At 41.6% G+C, this 20,597-nt stretch overlaps 1 protein-coding gene across 8 annotated transcripts in view; it reads left to right on the top strand.

Moving 5' to 3' along the window:
- Positions 1-20,597, top strand: part of KLF12 (KLF transcription factor 12) — a 251,068-nt gene that overhangs the window by 159,121 nt on the left and 71,350 nt on the right. For all 8 annotated transcript variants that reach the window (XM_082762378.1, XM_082762375.1, XM_082762381.1 and 5 more), the window contains one exon: positions 13,277-13,412. In XM_082762378.1, coding sequence (XP_082618504.1) covers positions 13,277-13,412 — 136 coding nt within the window. The remainder of the gene's footprint in view (positions 1-13,276; positions 13,413-20,597) is intronic.

Here is a 20,597-nt window from a genome sequence, read left to right as displayed (position 1 = left end):
TCTCAGCCTCTCTTCATAGGAGAGATGCTCCAGACCTCTGGGCGTCCTCTGGACCTGCTCTAATGTCTTTCTTCATGTCTTTCTTGTGCTGGGGACCCTAGAGCTGAAAACAGTGCTCCATGTGGGATCTCACGAGAGCACAGCAGAGAGGGAAGATCACCTCCCTTGTCTTGCTGGCCATGCTGCTTTTGATGCAGCTCAGGATAGGGTTGGGTTTCTGTGCTGCAAGGACACATTGACAGCTCATGTTGAATTTTTCATCCACCAACACCCCCAAGTTCTGCACAGGGCTGCTCTCAGTCCATTCGTCACCCATCCTGTACAGTTGGGATTGTCCCTGCACATGGGTTGGACTTTGTATTTGTCCTTGTTGAACTTCATCGGTTCCATTTGGGCCCACTTTTGAAGCCTGTCGAGGTCCCTCTGTATGGCATCTCCTCCCTATGAAGTGTTAACTGCACTACTCAGCTTGATGTCATCTGAAAACTTGAGGATGCACTCAGTCCCACTGTCATAGATTCATAGAATCATTAAGGTTGGAAGAGAACTCCAGAATGTCTGGTCCAGACATCACCCTACTACCAATGCCACCCACTAAACAATGTCCTAAGCACCAGGTCCAATCTTTATTTGAACACCCCCATGGACAGTGACATGTCCATGTCACCAATGAAGATACTAAACAGTCAGGGTCCCCTGAGGGACACCACTCTTCTCTGGTCTCCACCTGGACATTGAGGCTTTGAGCACTACCCTTTGGATGTGGACATCTAGCCAATTGCTTATCCACTGAACAGTCCATCCCTCAAATCTACGTCTCTCCAATTTACAGAAAAGAATGCCGTTTGGGAATATATAAAAGGTTTTGTTAAAGTCCGGGTAGATGATGGCAGTTGCTCTTCCCTTGTCCGCAGTCACTTCCCTGTCTTCCATACACCTTACTATGGTTTCTAGGAGGATCTGCTCCATAACTTGACCAGGCACAGATGTGAGCATCCCATCAGGTCCTGCGTCACACACTGCATTCCCTATGTATCATGCTACAAAAGCACCCTTCAGTCAGATTGGGTCTTGTTGCAGGATGAAAACCTCTCATTTCACCTATTTTAAGCCAAAATCAGGATTGGAGCATTTTAGGAACTTATTAAAATATCATAATTAGAAGGTAATCAGAAGACTATACATTTGGGATCAGTGTTGGTAATACAACACTGGACATTTGCAAAGTCTTACTAAATACCTACACATTTTTGACAGCTTTCTGTAATCCCAAAACCCTCTAATCTCAGATGTGCACACACATTCAGTTACATGCACACTCCCCTACTGTCTGTAGGGAAAAGATTGCTTCCTTCAGTGGTCACCATTGTTCTCTGCTCATCCAAAACCTTGAAGAGTGTTTGAAGATTTTTTTGTGCACAATCACCACCAGGCATTATTATATATTTAAGTATTCCAGCACATTAAAATACATGAAAAACTCTTTCCTCACCTCTTTCCCCCTGTTCAGCAATAGCGTGTGTTGCTCAAAGGTGCAATTAGAGGCACAGAAGGTAGCAACACCTATGGATAAGGTTGCCCAAGAGTTTCCATTAAAACCCTGTCTTCAGTTGCTCGAAGTTTGTCTATATGTTAACCATTTAGGCTAACATTTTACATGCTGTATTTCTGCCTCAGGCTGTTCCTTTTTTTTTTTTTTTTTTTTTTTTTTCTTTTTCTATTATTACTTTGAGAACAAAGTTTCAAGAAAAACTATTCCGCTCTTTCTGAAACCGAGAGTACAGAAAAAATGTAGCATTTTCCATGTGAAAAAATTTATACCAGCTTTTTTTGGTGCAAAACTCTAGAACCTCTGTGGCATTGTGCCATGAGCCTTGGGTTTAGTTTGGATGGTTGTCTGTTTTTTGGTATTCATAAGCACTTGTAGAAAGCCAGCCAAGTATGGAGCTCTGAAAAAAAAATCAAAATCCCCTTAAGGGGTAAAAATCACAAGAAAGGCAAGGAGAAGGTTTGCTGGGATTTTGAAAGAAAAGATATCCAGGCAGAATTTGTACTGTGGAAGGGAACAAGGAGAGGCTCTGATAGAGAGGAGCAAAACGGCCCGGCATGGTAACAGCACATTCCCCTACAGACTCTGGTCCAATTAGCCTGAGTCTTTCCACTGCTTTCCTCTCAGATGATATCCACAAATACTACTGGCAAATCATGTCCCTCTAGCGGCAGATTTTGTCAAAGATAATATCCCTAAAAACTGGTCTCCATACTTCATAGAGTTGCTCCATTCATTGAAGGATGTTCCAGAAACTCCCTCTGGTGATGGTGCACCAAAGACCTCCACAACTTTGGCACTTCTGTTTTCTTCAGGTTCAGGTGTTTTTTCACTCTTTAAAGTTTTTAAAGTTTTCAGAAGATGCAGCAAGTTGCAAAATACAGCACTCAAAACATTACAAACTTAAATTTGACACCTGAACTTCACCTTCTCATGTATGTAAGCCCCCATAAAGACACTGGCACAGACTATTTGTATGTTGCTACATCTGTGTATAGACCTAGGAGAAATATCAGGATTTCCTCTTTTCACAGCTTACACATGCCATATTCCTAAATGTTGATAGACTCATAAGTAGTAAACACAGTACCTGTTGCTACAGATTTTGCTGTGATTTAAAACAGGTAATACTACTAGATTATGTTATTCACCACCCACTTTTTTAAAGTACAGTCTACTGTATTTATATACACATACACGCTATATTTCCACCAACTGTAAAGTTTATCCCACAAATGTTAATGCAATTTGTAGTACAAAGTTACAAATCTAAGAACCATTCCGTATGTTTAAAGGTCAGATTGTATGGTCTGCTTGTATAATTCATGCTATGGAAGAGACGCTTAATTAAAACCAGTAATGTTGCCTTTTTCATTTCATGGGAAGCGATTATCCTTTCTGCATTTCAGTAGATTTTGGATCTGAGTTGCACCAGGGTGGAGAGTTTCTGGATTAGCTGTAATTTTTTGTTGTTGGACACACATCTTTCGAGGCGGTACATACTCCAACCTGTCTGCCTCCACCTTCCTACCCCTCAAAATGTTTGCTATGTGAATCTCAATCCCTCTGTTACCGCAGTGTCTGGAAGAAATATTAGTGGTTCTTGGAAAGGAGAAGCAGGTTGGCAATGGCTAGCCAGGGAGAGAAGCAGGCTTGTGTTCGGGGAGGAACCCCTGTCACTGGAGATAGCGCATATATTTAAGAACTGAAGTAAACAGTAATTCTTACCAGAATGGAGAGCTAAAATACGGGTTGCAAGATATACTTTGCTGCTTAGAACTGAGAAGGAGGTTGTTTCAGACAAAGTAGCTTGTGTTGGCAGTCTTCTACTTAAATCTCTAGAAAAGTCAGACCTTGCGACTCACTAGTGACACGTGTAGATTTTTTCACCACAGAAGCACGCACTCTTCAAATATTTATCAGCAATGGATTTAGCATCATATATGTTTCTTGTTAGCAGCCGGTTTGGAAGGGAAATGATGTAGATATGTATTCCAGCTTTGTTTGTGAAGCCAAGCATAAGGAGGATTAGGAAGGCCATTTCGACATGTCCTGAGTCCCTACACCTATTGGAAGCTGTTAATTCCTTGTCTTCAGCGCCAAGAATGCCTCTGGTCCTTCAGTTCCATACTCTTGTCAGCCCTGAGCTTTGATCTAGTTGCTTTTAACCCACAAATTTGGATCCAGCTGAAACACATGCATAAAACTTCTCATTTACTTTATCCCTGCCTTGGGTTTTACTGTGAGTTGGACCAACCTACTGGAAACTTTCTGGTGTCGTATATATCTGTAGACTGTTGAAATGTGTTAGTTGCAATCTGCTACTATTTTTGTAGTGGCTTTGTGTTATTTTATTTAGTATTAAATATAATCTGTCATTGTTTTCCCTGTTTACTTTTGGTGATACAGTATTTGTGTATTTTATGCTTAGTATGGTTTAAATCTCAGTAGGCTCAGTAGTTTGGTTTTTGCATACATGAGATCCCACAACTTTCCAGTAGCTGGGAAGGAACAAAATCCTTTGTCTAAAAAAAAAATAAAAAATGGTGTTGTATGTTTCTGTACACAACCCAGCGACAGAGGTTCTTACATATGTGCACATATTCCATCCATGCAATCGCTCTCACCTTTACATTTCTACACACAGCTACTCTTCTGCAGGTTTCGTGCGAATTATGTGATTGGTGAAATGATTTTAGATATTGCCTTTGATGGGATCCTAGCAATTAATATTCTCTGGTAGATTAGTTACACTGTGTTCGGTGCCAATTCCCATTCCTTGTGAACCATAGCTATGCTGGGTGCAGTTAACTGCTGTAGCCATATAGTCCCATAAAATCTCAATAAAATCCAAAAACTGTGGTGTATGGGTAATCTTGCCATAAATTGTAATAAAAATTACCCCTGTAGACTCGATATTCTGACCATTAAGTTCATGGATACTGCTGCTTTGTACATAAAGTTTTATGAAATAAATCGACCAATTCTGCTGCCCCTACCAGACACTGAGCTGTTTTGATGGAAAATCTGATAGGTGCGCCCAGAGCATTTTTCAACGCACACAGTACTTATAATGAACTTTAAATAGGAAGAAAAATACCCTATGTGTGCTTTGTATAGTACGTACCAGCTTACAAGGAGAAAATCGTGGATGCCGTCATTGCCACAACGAGTGCATTTGTTGGGTCTCTAGAGCCAGGATTTGGTTTCCTGAGACACCTGTCTGAAACACGCTAGGTAAACCTGAGCATAGCACTTAATCTCTGAGGACTTTGTTTCAAATACCTTGCGTACATCTATGTCTGAAAGTGTTGTTTCCATCATTTAAAACACATTGCAGCCTCTGTGATGATCTCCTTCGGCGTTTTCCTGCTGGAGAACTTGGCATTGGGTTCCTGTTCTCTGGAAACCTGCCAAGAAGGAGGATTTTCAGAAAAGGTTGGGGCTTGCTGGCTGCAGAGTTACACAGGCAGTTATTTCAGGTACTGAACTGTGCCACACGCCAAATACAGAGAGCAAAGTTATGTTTGAGACACTGCGGTATTCATAACTGTTGGCAGATCGCTGATTTTAATGATAATTACTGTGTTCCCCTGTGAATTCCTCCTCTTCCAAATGAGCCAGTTTGGCCAGGGATCATTTTGTTCAGCATTGCTGCTAGGGACCAAGATGTCACCAAGATGCATTAGTGGTGGAAGGGAACAGAGGGTGGGAGTGAGTGAGTGGGAGCAGTGTTGATGCCATCGTCCCTTCTTCAGGCACTTCTGAGATGCCCCAGAAACTTTTCCTCCTTTCTCAGGAAACTAAGGCACAACCGAGTCACCTTCCGAAGGCTCCTCTCTTCTCCCCAGCAAGGGGTGGAGGTGTAATTTTCTTAATTGTATTTTCCAGTGCCATCCTTCTGGGAGTTTGGCAGCAAATGGCACCTTGCTGCCTCCCTCTGTACACACGCATGTGTGTAACAGTCGCACAGATGAGGTTCTTGAAAATGTAAATTTGGGGGCATGGGGTAATATTTGGTTTTTCATTCTTAATGGAGGTTAGTGCAGAGCAACTGCCACTTAAAACTAGATAGGATCTTCTTTTAGCTGCTGTATGTCATCATGCACTGGAAGCAACAGGAGAGGAAAAGTTGCAAAGTTTCTAAGAAAATAACAAGCGTGGGTCTTTAAGGCTTATTTGAGGTACCTCAGAAGTGCTCATTTCTGCAGAATTTTATTCCTGCAGACCTAGTGGTGGGATGTCAAGGCCACTGGGAAACCACATCATGAGCAATCACTTCGGCCAGCATGCTGAATACTAGGTGTTTTTCAGAGGAAGCACAGCGTGGAGTTTAACGTGTGAAAACAGAGCAAACCAGCTCTGAATTTGGAAATCCGTTCACAAAGCAGAAATAGATTTTTAATTATTTTAACAGTGCAACTCAGTGTGATTCAGTTTTTATTATGCTGTGGTGTATCAGCAGGACTACATGTATGTTCACAAAGCTATTAGCAGAGAAGTTAACTTAATTCAGAAAACTGAGGTATTAAAATAAAATGAGCCAACCGCTTCAGTATTTCAGGATGCTGAATTTTTCTCTATTTTCACACCAGCAAGCATCATCTTGTAATGAGTCATTTCAGCATTAGCTCATACTACGTGGCTTAGCTATAAAGAGAGGCAAAACTCCTGATGGTTACTTAGTTTTCTTCTGCTCTTAAATATTTCATTCATTTTTAACCCAAGGGGCCCCGATTTGCTTTTAAATCAAAAGCAGTGTGTAGATGTGAAATTGCTTCTAGTGGATCTCAGTGAGCCTACCGATGGGATGAATTTTCATCCCTAACACTCGCAGGAAATTTGATTTGAGGAAATCAGATCAGGTTGTGGTAACTGAAAACTGCCTGCAGTTGCAGAGGTATGTTAGTGCACAGCCTGTTTCACCCAAAAAAGAAGACATATTCAGACCACCTACTACAGGCATCCAACCCCAGTTTTTTCAACAGTGCATGGCCTAAGCAACCAGGCCACAGCACTTGAGCTGCGTATCTCTAAATTGCTGCGAAGAAGTTGAGTGATTAGGATGGTGTTAGGGTGGAGCAAACCTCTATTTGCCGTCTCTTGAGGGAGCTCAGCTCTGTTCATTGTCCCAAAATGCTGAGCTTGCTGATGGGAAACAAAACACACCTAAGCATGCCTGGAGTGATTCCCAAATCAAAGTTTCACATGAAGCATGCCTGCCCTGGTGCAAACAGAAGCACACATTTAGAGAGTGGAGGAGGAGAAAAATACTCCAATTGTGTGGCCTTGTGGTTATGTTATTGCCCTGGGAAAGTTAAGGCTGCATCCTGGCCCCTAGATCCAAGGGGTTCGTCCATCCTCGAGCTGGCAGACTGGATCATTCCTGGAGATTTTGTGCCAGAAAGCACAAAATAAGTCAACACTCCTTAAAAACTCATTGTGCAAGTTTAAATCTGTTCCAGCTTTTTTAGAAGGGGTAATATTGTCCCGAAAACACAGGATCAGGTATTGTCTGGCCCCCACAGCCAACATAAACTTTATATCCAAAAAATTGTGTTTAATTCGACAGAAATAGAAGCAATCTTATATCTGATCCAGATCTGACTTTCCTATGGGCAACTGGCGGTTCAGATACAGTATTAATGGTAGACCAAGTTCTGGAGTATTTACAGGCTGGTATGCATCTTTCTTCAGAGCCATCTGCACATTGCACCTTAAAACAAATTCAGGATGAGTTCACTTGTACCACCTAAAAGGAAACTCCTTTTTGGCATAAGTGGTTATTGAGAAGTGATTGCATATATGTACATGTGTCAAGAGCAATTCTCTGCACTTTCTTTGGCAGAAAGGATCAGAAAATGATGTGGCCACTTGCAGCCTTCTGTACTTGCAGACAGCCTTAAATAACTCTCCTGGCTCGCCGGTCTTTCCAGCGTGTAGTGCTAACAGCTTGCTTCTGTAACTCCTGTGCTCTTTCAATGACACCTTTGTCTCATGAAAGCTGTCTCTAACTTGATTCTTTTCACTTGCCTCACCTTAGCCTCATTCACACTTCACAAAACCACTGGATAGCTCTGTTGGACAAATGTTGCCTTTCAAGAGGAGTAGCAAGAGCAAGAAAACCTGTTCATTTGTAGAGCCTGAACTTTATTAAATGTGTCTGCCTGTGATAGGGAGGACTTGATTCAGTGTCATGGTGAGGTTTCTTCTGGACCTGTGGTCTTAAATTCAAGGAAAAGCTTGGTCCTCAGAGCAATGTAGGGCACAAAGCAAGGTTAAAATGCACTGGCATGTTTTGTGGGCTCTCCTCCACCTTGCTTGCCAATTGTATTCCATTACTCACTTGTCCTCCATCTTTTTCATCTCATTTGCTAAATTGCCTCCATCTCTTCCTTATTCCCAGTCTGATGCTCATTAGGCCAATAATTACTCTTAATTCAGCATTTATGAACTGCTGCTGGTATTTATAAACCTTGGTGCCAGCAGTCCGACGGTTGTTCTTAGATGTCCAAGAGAAAGGCAAAGCTGTTGACATTAGTAGGAGTCATGAACTCTGAATGTATAAAAATCCTGTACTGCAGTTAGCATGCTGTAGTGAGTGGTGAGGAGGAGATATCTGTTAGGCTTTCAGCCAGTTGGTTATTCACATGACTCATTTGAGGAAGGAGAATAGTTTTAAAGGCTGCCTTTCCCTGCAGCAGCTGCAGCCATGTTGGGGAGAAGACAAGGGCAGCTTACGCCAGGTGTCAGAGGCACTCCTGGCTACTCACCTCTGCTCACCAGCATCTTGTCCATCCCAGTCTGCAAGCTGGGGAAGGAGCAAGATAGGTCACATCTTGCTTTGTGGTACATTGGTCTGGTATGGGAGAGTCCTTGGGGCGAGGAGCACCTCTAGGTCCGGCCTGCTCCTCATCACTTGCTCTCCCCCAGTGCTTGCAAAGCACTGACATAAAGGGAGAGTGAAAAGTGAGAGGGTTGTAGGAAGACCAAGACAGAGCAAAAGAGGTTATGAACGAAAAGCAGGACAAAAAAGGGCTTCTATCTCTATGTCTGACATATAAAAATAAGGGAATAATCCCTGCATCGTTCTCTAATTTAATTATCATCTTTAAATCGTTTCACTGTGAAAATATAACAAAAAATGGCCTTGAATTCCCTGCCTTTGAATTTGCTCAAAGATCCATTTCCATTCCTAGCATTTCACTCTCACCATGCCCATGTGTCGCAACACCTCATGATGTGCTCAGACATTGGCTTCTGGTGAAGCAAGTAGCATCCATGGGGCAGAATTGTCCAATTTTCCTTAGCTGCAAATGCACAATCCCACTGGCTACTTCATGGCTGTATTAGGAGTATACAGAGTGGATGTACCTCATTGGGCACAAACAAAAAGAAGGTGCTGTTTTAGTATAGTTGAGTTTTCATCTTAACACATTCCTCAGGTAACGTGGAAACAACACCAGATAGGATAGGAGTCTCAATAATGTTTTAATAGTCTTCCAACAATCTCTAATAATAATGAAACAGTGTGTCTGATAAGGAACAAAAGTACATAAAATACTCTTCATATACATTTATACAAGCTTTCTGGGTAGGTGTATTCGTAGCTAAGTGGTCAATATTGGTGTATAAGAACTATATTATGGGCTAAATTACTTTAAAACTTTTATGATTTTAAGTTAAGCCTAGGTTTAAACATCAAGAAAGTTTCTGAGCTAGCCATTTAAGACTTTTGATATAGTACCAGTTGGGTTAAGCCACAGTAAATGCAAAGTATTACATACATATTTTTATTACAATTTTAAATGCATTAACAAATGTCAGCTTTCACATATGTCACTTTTAGAAATACTTAATTGTTGTATAGATATAAACACGTAACTTCTTGCAATGAGATTCACTTAAAGAAAGACAAAAAAGGTAACAAGATAAGTAATAATCATCTTAAATTGTATATAGCAAGGTAGCCTTATTGGGGTATAAGTATCCTCAGAAGTAGCACCTTCTTTACAAATAGTTTTGAGAGGCTAAATCAGCTGGCTAGAGGGTTTAGTTGCTCTTAAAACAAGTACTAGAGTACCACTGATGCTCAGAAACACATTGAATATCATCATGAGTAAGTTGTGACTTTAAGAAACATAGAATGGTGCTTATTCTACCTAAAATAATTGAATGTTATGAACAATTTCTAAGTTCCTATATGTTTGTCTCATTGCAGCTCATCTTTCATTGTTAACAATCTCTGTTTTGATAAGGAAAAGGTGTTTGCTTTAGCGTATGTGAAGACAAAACAAGCAATCAGAATGCAGCCAGTATTACTGAGGCACCTAAACTGTTTTAATAGAAAGCTAATAGAAGTAATACTGTGCATCTGTAACTGCACTGTGCTTCAGGAAGGGGTTGTTGCATTAGCTTACTGAACATATTTTAATAGTAATTTCTTCTTTAACATAAATAAAAATGTGGCTGAAGGGTAGTTATAATCACTCACTGTTCTTTCACTTAGAAGTGGTTCATAGCCAAGGTATAAATTAAAATTTAAGACCAACTTTCCCTAGAGCCATCACTCATTTAGAGAGTGCTTTCTTTTCAAGAGCCCAGCTATCCATCAGTGCTACTTTTATGGCTGCATAGCTCTTGGAGTATCCATTTCCCTCCCATTCTTCAGCGTTGCTCAGTCCCTGTTCATCAGTGAACATGGCAACTTGAGAAGTATAGCAAAATGGGAATTTTAACTGTGGCTTTCAGAGTTCCTTTCTAGCTATAGACCTAGACCAAGGTGACTTAAATGAAGCCAAAGTATACTTTTTTTTTTCTTTCTTTCTTTTTTTTTTTTTTTTTTCTTTTTCTTCCTGGTGCTTTAGCTGGACAGAGCTAGAGTTTACAAATACTGTGCATTTTCACTTTGAAGAAAACAGATTTCTCTAGCTGTATGCCTATAACTATATTTATGTTCCTACCCTCTCCCCATGTTTTGGTAAGGCTGTTAAGAACCTTTCTGTTGAAGAAGCCCGTAGTATCTGCCTGCAAGAGGTATTCAGTGATTCTGTATCCTCTTAAAGCAAGAAAAAGAAACATGCGTTTGAATGAAGGGGACTGCAAAACCTTACTTCTTCAGGGTATTGTAGGCTTTAGTTTGGTGGAAGTTGACTGAAGCCTGGTTAGAGAGGGATTGTCAGGGGGTGTAGTGATAGGGCAATGGTTTCAAACTTAAAAAAAAAAAAGGTTCAGGTTAGATACTAGGTAGAAATTCTTTACTCAGAGGGTGTTGAGGCACTGGAACAGGTTGCTAAGAGAAGCTGTTGATGCCCCATGCCTAGAGGTGTTCAAGCCCAGGTTGGATGGGCCTTTGAGCAACCTGGTCTGGTCGGAAGTGTCCCTGCCTTGGAGCTAGAGGATCTTTAAGGCCCCTTCCAGCCCAAGCCATTCTGTGATTCTGTGATCTCTGAAGGGAACCTGTTGTGCGGGGCTCTGCTTAGGCAGAGCTGACAGGGAATAAAAGCTTTCTCAAAACACATGTAGCAAAGCCCAGAAAGTGTCCTCTCTCTGACACTGTGTTGTAGGAGAATACAAGCTAACAAACTGGAACGGTAAGCTCTTTAAATAAATAATCTTGGGTTCCCCTATTTCACCTGGCCAAACAAAATAAACACATTTGTAAACAAATCTCTTGCCTGCCCTCCCTGCTTCTCCCTTGCAGAGTCAGGCATCTCTCCAGTTTTGCTCTCTACTCCAGATGCTTTCAGTGTCTCTCAGAGGTTACTAATCCCACATGGTATTTCATGGGTGAGGAGGAGTGTCTCTCTTTACATCACCTTTCAACTTTGTCTCTGAATCTGTCCCCTGGTACATGCAACTCCCCAGTTCCTTTTGTGAACATCCCAGGTCACGGTTGTGCCCCAGGGTCCCTGTCACTTCACCTCTTGGTTTCCTCTCCCTGCCCATACTCAGTTGCTCCCCTGAGAAGGGTTATCCTTGCTTCCCTGTGGAGGGCAGCAGATAAGATTAAAGGGTAGGCATGTAGCCCACATTTCTGCTTTCCTTTCCTTCACTGTCTCTTTTCTTCACAAAACGTACCTCAGAAGGGCTGACCGTGGCTGTCTGCCAGAGCCCACCCAACTGCTCTCTCACTTCCCCTCTTCAGCAGGGCACAGGGAGATAGAAGATGGAAGAGGTCATGGGTTGAGATAAAGACAGGGAGATCCCTTACCAATTACTGTCATGGGCAAATCAGTCTTGACTTGGGGAAAATTAATTTAACTTACTGCCAATTAAAAACAATTGGGATGGTTGGGACACACACCCACCTTTTCCCAGGCTTGGCTTCACTCCTTCATTCCCAACCCCTCTACCTCCTTGCCCAGTATGAGCAGCAGCGGGGAATGGGGCTTGCAGTCAGTTTATTGCAGTTCATCTGTGCTGCTCCTTCCTCCTCACATTTTTCTGCTGCTCCAAAGTGAGTCCTCCACAGGCTGCAGTCCATCAGGATAAGCCTGCTCCTCTGTGGGCTCACCATGGCTTGCACTTCTTGTCATAAGAGCCTGCTCCTGAAAAGGTTGCAGGTCCTTCGGGACATACCCACCTCCTGCAGCATGGGTTCCTCCACAGGCTGCAGTGTGGGTGTCTGCTCCACAGTGGCTCTCTCCACAGGCTGCAGGGAAACACCTTCTCTGCTGTGTCGTCCTCCACAGTCTGCAGGGGAACCTCCACTCTGGCACCTGGAGCACCTCCTCCCTCTCCTTCTTTTCTGATCTTGATGTTCACAAGACTGTTTCTCACTCTTTTCCTCGCTGCCTGTGCAGTGTTTTGCCCTTTCTTATGTACATTTTCCCCAAGGCGCCGCCACGTTGGCTGCTGTGGCGGGGCCATTGGAGCCAGCTGGAATCAGCTGTCTGACATGGGGCAGCCCCGGCCTCTCCTCACAGAGGAGCCCCCAGCTGTCAGCACCTTGCCATGGACACCCAGGGCATTACTAAACAGTAAACTGTAGATGGACAAAATAATCCTGCAATGTTGATGTTTGGATTTTCTTAAGACCTGAGAGCATGTGATTTTTCCAACAAATCTGACTTAAAGGAAGAAGATACATTAGCCAGCATCAATCACCTGTAAGTTAGGCATCTGTGCAAAATTGTTTGTAGAGTCTTTGACACATGTAATGTGGAGACAAGTCATCTTCAGTGGTTCACACAGGTGTTGAATTGATTCAGAAACCAGGACAACTGGCCTATTTTAGCTGCCTAGCTTTTGATTGACTGGAGTGACATGGATCTCCACCTGGTGTCTCAAGATGGACAGTCAAAATCAAACAATTGCTCTTGAAATTTGGCTGTAAAATTTGCTCTCAGGTGTGCTGTGTTGTACAAGGTAGAGGTACCACTTTATCTTCAATTTCAGAAGTCAACCTGAATAAATTAACTTGAGGGTGAACTGAATTTTTGACAAACACTGTGTATATAGTTTTATTTGCATTCAGTAGTTCAAGTCTGCAGAGCGCATTCCTGTAGTCTGTGTGCATTTGGGCATTTGCATACAGGCGGAAACGTTTGTGTATATCTGTAGTACTGCTAGAGGACTTTGCAAATTCATCGTCTGATTTGTGAAGCTCAGAGTAAACCATGCCATCCAGCCTAAGCAGATAGATGTGTTGTACACCCTAATGTTGCTCTGGGACAAGATTAATTTCAGCGCGCTCATATTAATCCATTATATGTCTCTTTCCAGCACAAATGGACCCCCGAGGCCTATCTCCCAGACAAATTAAAAGTGACAGTGATGATGACGACCTGCCAAATGTGACCTTAGATAGCGTTAATGAAACTGGATCTACAGCGCTCTCCATAGCCAGAGCAGTACAAGAGTAAGTATCATATTCTCAGAGTGAGATGAGTATCACCAAGGTGTTCCCTGGCTGATGGAGACACCATCCATCGGCAGCTCCGTGGAGGTGTCCTCCCCTCTGCAAGCCGGTGTACCTGCCAGCATCCTTTCTGTTCAGCTGCATTCCCTTTAGGAAGAGATTGCTGCTTCTGTCTGCTTTCTCTGCTTCTCTTTTCACTTCTTTCTCTCCTCTCTAATTCTTAGCTAAAGTTTCAGATTAAAGTTATTTCTCCTTTATTTACTTGCAAAGCTTGTAGTGGTTTTTATATTCACTCCAGGTTAGACTTCCTCTGAAAAAAACACCTCACTTTCTTCTTGACTGAAAGCAGCATCAGGAAGCTTCATCGAGTTGCCATCAAATAGAAATCACCTACATGTCTCATGCAGAATAGAGTAATTGAAAGGAAATTAGTGAGGGGCTTTGAACATTTTTTCCATTACTGTTATTTTTCTGCGTGCTTTTACTTACTGGAGGGACAAAACCCAAGTTCTTAATTTAATTCCTTTATTGCTTACTTAAAAAAAAAAAAAAAAAAAAAAGGAAAAGTTTATCACTAACATTAGTAATTCTGTAGATGCATAAGCTTGCTCAGTCACTGTAGCAGCTGGAAGGGAACCAACTGTGAGGTAAATAAGTATTAATATCCCCATTTCATAGGTGAGGAAAATGAGGTTATGTATAAAGGTCACCCTGTAAGTCTGAAGCAGAGCTGGAAATAGAACTAGAGCCTCCAGGCACTAAAGCCTGTGCTACCCCTACAAAACATATTACTCTATCCGAGAGGTTCAAACTGTGGGCATTCTGGACGTTATTAAATAGGAAGGGATATAATAAAGGCCATTAGACACTGTTATATAATTTATTATAAATTAATTTTAAATGTCGTAACTCGATATCTAAAAGTACTTACATATTGTTGGTTTTTATTTTTTCCATGCCATCAATAGCCAGAAGTGCTGATGTTCCCAAAGCAATGTTCTATATGCTGAGAGAAAACTAAGCTGCTTGTTGAGGGGGAACTATGTTTTTTGCATTGTTTGGGCAGTTGGCCAATGGGTTTTCTTCCTGAGGTGTTCCTTATATCATCCTTTTTGCCACCCAAGTCACCCCTCTTACCCATTCCCAAAGATGCAGGAAGGAAGATGTGGTGTTGCAAAGACTGGTGGTAGTGATCCTGTACTGCAGACATCAGCTGAGAGCCTGTAAGAGCATCCAGCCATGCTGCCTCTCTGAAACACCACCTCTCACAACTCAGCAGGGCTTTCACCAGGCACCCACTAATACTTTTTCTGGTCAAGCACAGTAACCATGATCCCCAAATCTACATTCCCCCTAAGCAGAGAGGGAGTTCATTATGGCCAAGTGTTGGCTCCCACTGTAATTAGTATGCTCCCATTCTGACAGTGGTAAAGGAAGAAAACAATTCTTCACAAGTGACACTGCTGCTTGATTGACAGGCCTCACACATATTTTGAATTTGCTAGTAACAACACCAGGCCCTGAAGTATTTTTTTCTCAGTTTATAGCACACATAATAAGCCAGAAAAATAATACAACCCGTCATGATTTTGAACTAAATAGTTTTGCCTAATTAATGAAAAGAGAAAGAGACATGGAGAGCTAGCAAATACTTTTAATATATGACTGGCAGGCTGATACTATTTTATGTGATTGATTTTGCTGGAACATTTAGACAATTGGTCAAACCATGAAAAGCGTTTTTGGAATAATGCATTCCACAATTTGTGAAGGAAAATGTGTCGAATATTGCTTGGCTGGCTCTGGAGCATAAGAATTAAATTAAGAAATTTAATAATATAACATCAACTCATCCTTGTTACAGGTTATTTTAAACAGTAATCTGTTAGTTTATTTCAAAAGCCCCATTAGGAAAATTTAATTTGACAGTGATCTGCAATTTGTCTTATTTTTCACTTCATTCTCAGTCATAGACACTGTACATACAGCTGCCGTGCTGAAAAGAGATGTTAGCACATTATACCAACTCCACTCAATCCATTTCTTCCTTGGTCTGTAATATATTGCCTTACAGACAGGCTCCATTCTGTATAATTTTGGCATCTAATGTGTACCTTAATTTTAGATGTCTAGCAAAGCAGTCCTCTGAAAATAAAAGACCACATTCTACATACTTTTGTTGCAGAGAGGAAAGTGCCTTTGAAGTTTTCCAAAGGGAGATCCTGTGTGCTCAATTTAGCACCTAAACTTAGTAGACAGGAATTTCCTCTGAAGATGTGGAAAAGTACCTACCATTCTGCTGAGTAACTGGGCAGCGTAGGTGCATGCATAGAAAGACTGCCTAAATCTTGGTCTAAATCTAAGTCTTAGGTCTAAGCAAAGTGTTGAGGTGAGGCAGGCTGGACTTCAGAGTATTGAAGACTGTCCTGTAGCATTTAGTCTTTCTTAAGTGAGCTTGTCAGTGCTTTCTTGTGAATAGTTCTACAGTTAACAATGAAAAATAGCTTACTGCTGAGAGAGAGTCTTCTCTTTCTATCTGGGAAGTACAGCATGGCACCTCCAAAGGGATGGCATTATCCTTTCCTTCAATATTATATTGCTGTTGTACAGTCTTGCCTTTGTTAAACATAACACTAAGCCTAATTTTTACATGATGGTGGCACGTGCCAGACAACAATGGGCCTTTTCCAGGTTGTGTTTCAGACATTTTAAAAATTGTTCTTCATAAGGATATTTAATTATATATATATATGTATATATATTTGTCTATTGGCCCTTATTCTCCAACTGCCTAATTGGACATCTGCAGCATAGATACCTGCATCCAAGCTAGTTTTCTGTCTTCACTGCACATGGAGCGCACAGAAGGTGATGTGCCCAAGTGTTAATTCTTTGAAACTATGCTAGCTGTCTAATTTAGGGAGAGAGTTAAGACCATGAGCTCCAATTCCTCCCCATTCACTGCAGGCCCTGTAGTTCTCTGGTGTGAGGTGAGGGTAAGCCACCCCATGGCGTGACTCAGGAGTTAGTGTGCCACCAGCTGGGAATCGGTACCACATGTACCAACATCTTCCTTTGGATCTAAATCTGCTCGGTGGTGTTAGAAGTGCCAAGGATTTAACCATAAGCTGAAGGAAACTTAAATAGTCATTGTCTGGGGAGGGGGAATTGTTTTAATATAGCCAGGTTGTTTAGTCTGGAGAAGAGGAGGCTCAGGGGAGACCTTTTTGCTTTCTACAGCTACCTGAAAGGAAGGTGTAGGGAGCTGGGGGTTGGCCTCTTCTCACAGGTAACTAGTGACAGGACTAGAGGGAATGGCCTCAAGCTGCATCAGGGGAGATTTAGGTTGGAAAAGAGGAGACATTTCTTCTCAGAAAGAGTAGTCAGGCATTGGAACGGGTGGCCCAGGGAGGTGGTGGAGTTACTGTCCCTGGGGGTGTTCAAGGCAAGGTTGGAGGTGGGGCGCTTAGGGACATGGTTTAGTGGGTAATATTGGTAGTAGGGAGATGGTTGGACCAGATGGTCTTGAAGGTCTTTTCCAAGCTTAATGATTCTGTGATTTTTAAGCTTGTTGCTTTGCAAATTACCCTTACGTGGCTAGGTCATAGGACAGTTTGGAATGCCCATGTGACAGCTTTGCTTTTCGTGTCCTTTAAAACTGAAGGCATCCTCCTGTGTTTCTGCTTTGTTTTCAGTACACTATAGTCTAACTAGAAAAAAAAAATCTTACCAGTAAAAATTCTGACAATCAAACACTAAGAGCCTCATGTTTGGCATTAGTTCTTATTTACTTAAACAGAATGTAATTCACTTGCATATTTGTAAAATAACCAAGTATGACTATTTTTTCTCAGGAAAATTGCCTTCTTGCTGCTAGCTTTATATTGGCAGAGCTTGCAGATTTCTCAGTACTTCTTTTGGAATTACTTCATAGTCCTTCTTCAGTTCAGCAAACCCAATCAATAATGTAAAGTTATAGATAAACAAAGTCATTATTTCCAGCAGGGCACTTGGGTGAAATTTCTTTATGTGAGAGTGCTGCTTTATGGCAGTTCCTGTGCCTTACCATAACTTGGACTAGGAATAATTTATTAATCTCAGATAATTTGCTCTGGTTGATAATAAATATCGCCACGATATGTAGATTTCAGTGGGCTTTGCACTGTAAGCAACATTTCATCCTTTTCGTAGCATGTTTTACAAATTCATTCTGACATGTAGCTCTCTAACAAAGAGCAGATTTGCCTCGATATGCCTGACACCACTGGGTGCTTATTACACAGCCAGAATAGCATCATATATTCAGGGTCAAATCTCAGATACACTCCAGAATTCTTTATAAAGCCAAGAAAAGAGAAAGCATTAGTTGAGCCCTAGAAGACCAGTAAAACTTTTCAAGTTCCCCTTTTGGAGGCAGCATCCTGTTCCCTCAGCATGGCAGCCCTCCCACCCCAATGCAGTGGGGCACAGAAGCCATCCCATGGCACACAGCAACATAAACCTTGAATAGGGCATTCAGCTTCTTCTTGCCCTGCACACATGCACCGTAAAACCTCGGTATTTTAGACCTTGTAGCTCTCTCCCCCGAACACATGCCATGTGATTTCTCCTACCTGCAGATACTGAGGGCAGAAGTGGGAGAGACAGAGGGAGGGTGGTTTTTAGTGCGAACTTTTGACCAGTGTGTTGTTTAAAATCCAGAGATCCAGAAATTTCTCTTCCTGCCCTTACAGACATTTCTTCTCCTTTTGAGTTGGAGGTGGAGGGAACCCCTCTAATGAAACCATTTTTCCATGTCAAGGAGAAGATGGACTGTGCATATAAACTAATGTTGCTTGAGTAACCTTCTTGTTTCTCTGGGATGAAGTAGAGACATAAAATTCAGAGAGGAAATCCTGAATACTTGTAGTGATAGCTGCAGTTAATTCATAGAAATGTGATTTGTCATTGGGATGTGACCGTGCTGACCTTTAGCGTGAACTCTTTCTTGCGCTGCGCTGGATGCTGCTGAGTGAAAATGAAATTGGGGGCTTTGACCCTACCACCCGTGCTCTTTGGCTACGTTACATGATTGATACGTTAATGCTAATGTGATCATCTTACTTTATTTTCAAATTCTGCTGGGTTTTATTATTATAACACAGTGGAAGAAAGTTTTGGATACTGCACGAGAGAAAAAGAAAGTCCACAGCAGATAGACAGCACAGCCACAGTACCAAGTTGATAAGTAGTTTTTGAGTCTGATTTTTTTTTCTTACCTTTTCTTCTCCCTCCTTTTCTTCAATGTAAATCAACTTCTGCATTGATTTTTATCTTTTTTGAAGTTTATACGTGTGTTCCCATCAGCCATTCATTTTCTACACTGATAATGTCTGTTTTCCTGATTCAGCTGCAATCATTCGTTACTACTGTACTATTCGTTATAGGGAACTTTTGCCTCAGTTTTTTCCTCTAGTTACTGACAAAATACTTTGCCCTGAGTCTCCCAAGAAGCATAAGTGAGAGTGTTTTGGCAGTGCTTGTTTGAACTTTGCTTCTCTCTCCTCTGGTACATCCACCCTCTGTGAACAAATGCTCAATTTAAAACTGGCACAAAATTGGATGGTGATTTTGCACATGGAGAGCTGAGTAGTGCTGCTCCAGAATTTCTCAATAAAGCATTTTTTTTACTGGAGAATGCTAGTTTGTCTAAAGTAAAATTGTGGGAATACATCAGCTTCAATTTGACTTTTCTCATGAAGATTTGCCAAGTCTGGGGTGCGTTTTTCCATTGCAGTAAATTTTTTCCATCACAGTAAGACCTAAGAAGATTGCTCAGTTGCTGCGATGCTCATGGGGGGCAGTAGGGCCCCAAACAGAGAAAACTGAATTGGCCGTGAGTCTCCCACCTCCCCACAGACTCTTTTGGCAAGGGGCTTCTCCTCAGCCCTCTCGAGTTACTGTACAAACCTATCTGACTCACTGAACATTAAAATGAGGTGTATATGCAGATACCTAAGTGAGATGCACTGGTGATGTAGAGCCCAGTAAGGCAGACAACCATCTGTATTGTGGTTGAGTCCCCCGCTTCGTGGATATTTCTGTCCTAGTTTTATTTTTTGTCAGCAGTCTCACATCTGTATCCTGTGGTGGAAAAAAAAAAAGGATGGTGCTGTGAAAAGTGTTGCTGGGCTGGACAAGGGCTGGCAGAGGAGTGCTGTGACCTAGCTATCTTAGGGAACCCCTGAGCAGTACTGGCTGGTGCAGTTTGGACTTAACCTTGCAGCAAGGTTCATCTCTCATAATTTAAGCTACCTGAAAGATAAGCTCAAATATTTTGGATTTTCTCAGTGTAGTAGTAGTGCATGTAGCAGTGCATACTTCTAGGTTCAATTGTTTCACCTTTCATCCAATCCCTCTCAATCATCTCATGCCTTTTGGAGGTGCCTGTCTTCCCCCATGGTTATAAAGGAGTTTGGACAAATGGCTTAGGGAGAATGGTTAACCTTAAGACTGGTAAAGTTATGTGAGGAATCTTACTCCATGTGGTTTTCTGAGGCCATGATAGAAGTCTGTGACTCAAGAAGAACCTGAACCAGTACATCTAAACTTGGGGCCTATGCCAATGCTATAAAGTATGATTTCTACATCCATGCAGGTCAGATAACTCAATAAATAAGTGCTGACTTCTATAGTGTATTTATGCACTGTATTTTATGCACTTTACAAATTTACTCATAGACCTATACTATTCTAAGAAGGTTCTTTTTTTTTTTTTTTCTTCTTTTGCATATGCCACATTTAAAAAAAAATAAAATAAAACAGGCGTAATAACTTGGCAGGCTGGGCAATAAAATCAAAGGATGCCATTCTGTGCATGCACAGAGATTCTGGGATTTTTGGTGTGAAAATCTCTTGTATATGTCTCAGAGCCTTTTGCCAGAATAACAGATTTCCCATCAGCCAGTGATCATTAGGAACAAGTGCCAGGTGGACGGCAACTGTAAATCAAAAGCACCTTCTACAAAGAAGTTGCCATAGCTGCCTGCTTTGAAAGGATGGTATTGCTTAAATGACAGTGTATTAGGAGACAGGGATATTGTCAAATTAGTCCCTGAAGAAAGCTAATTTGAAAATAAAAATGCTTTCAGCTTGGTCTACACAAAAATATTTTTTTCCTGTCCACCCTGCAACAGTAAGTTACCA

Source organism: Aythya marila (assembly GCF_965140915.1).
Source record: "Aythya marila genome assembly, chromosome: 1".
Classification (NCBI taxonomy): domain Eukaryota; kingdom Metazoa; phylum Chordata; class Aves; order Anseriformes; family Anatidae; genus Aythya; species Aythya marila.
This window is presented reverse-complemented; position numbering and strand designations above follow the sequence as displayed.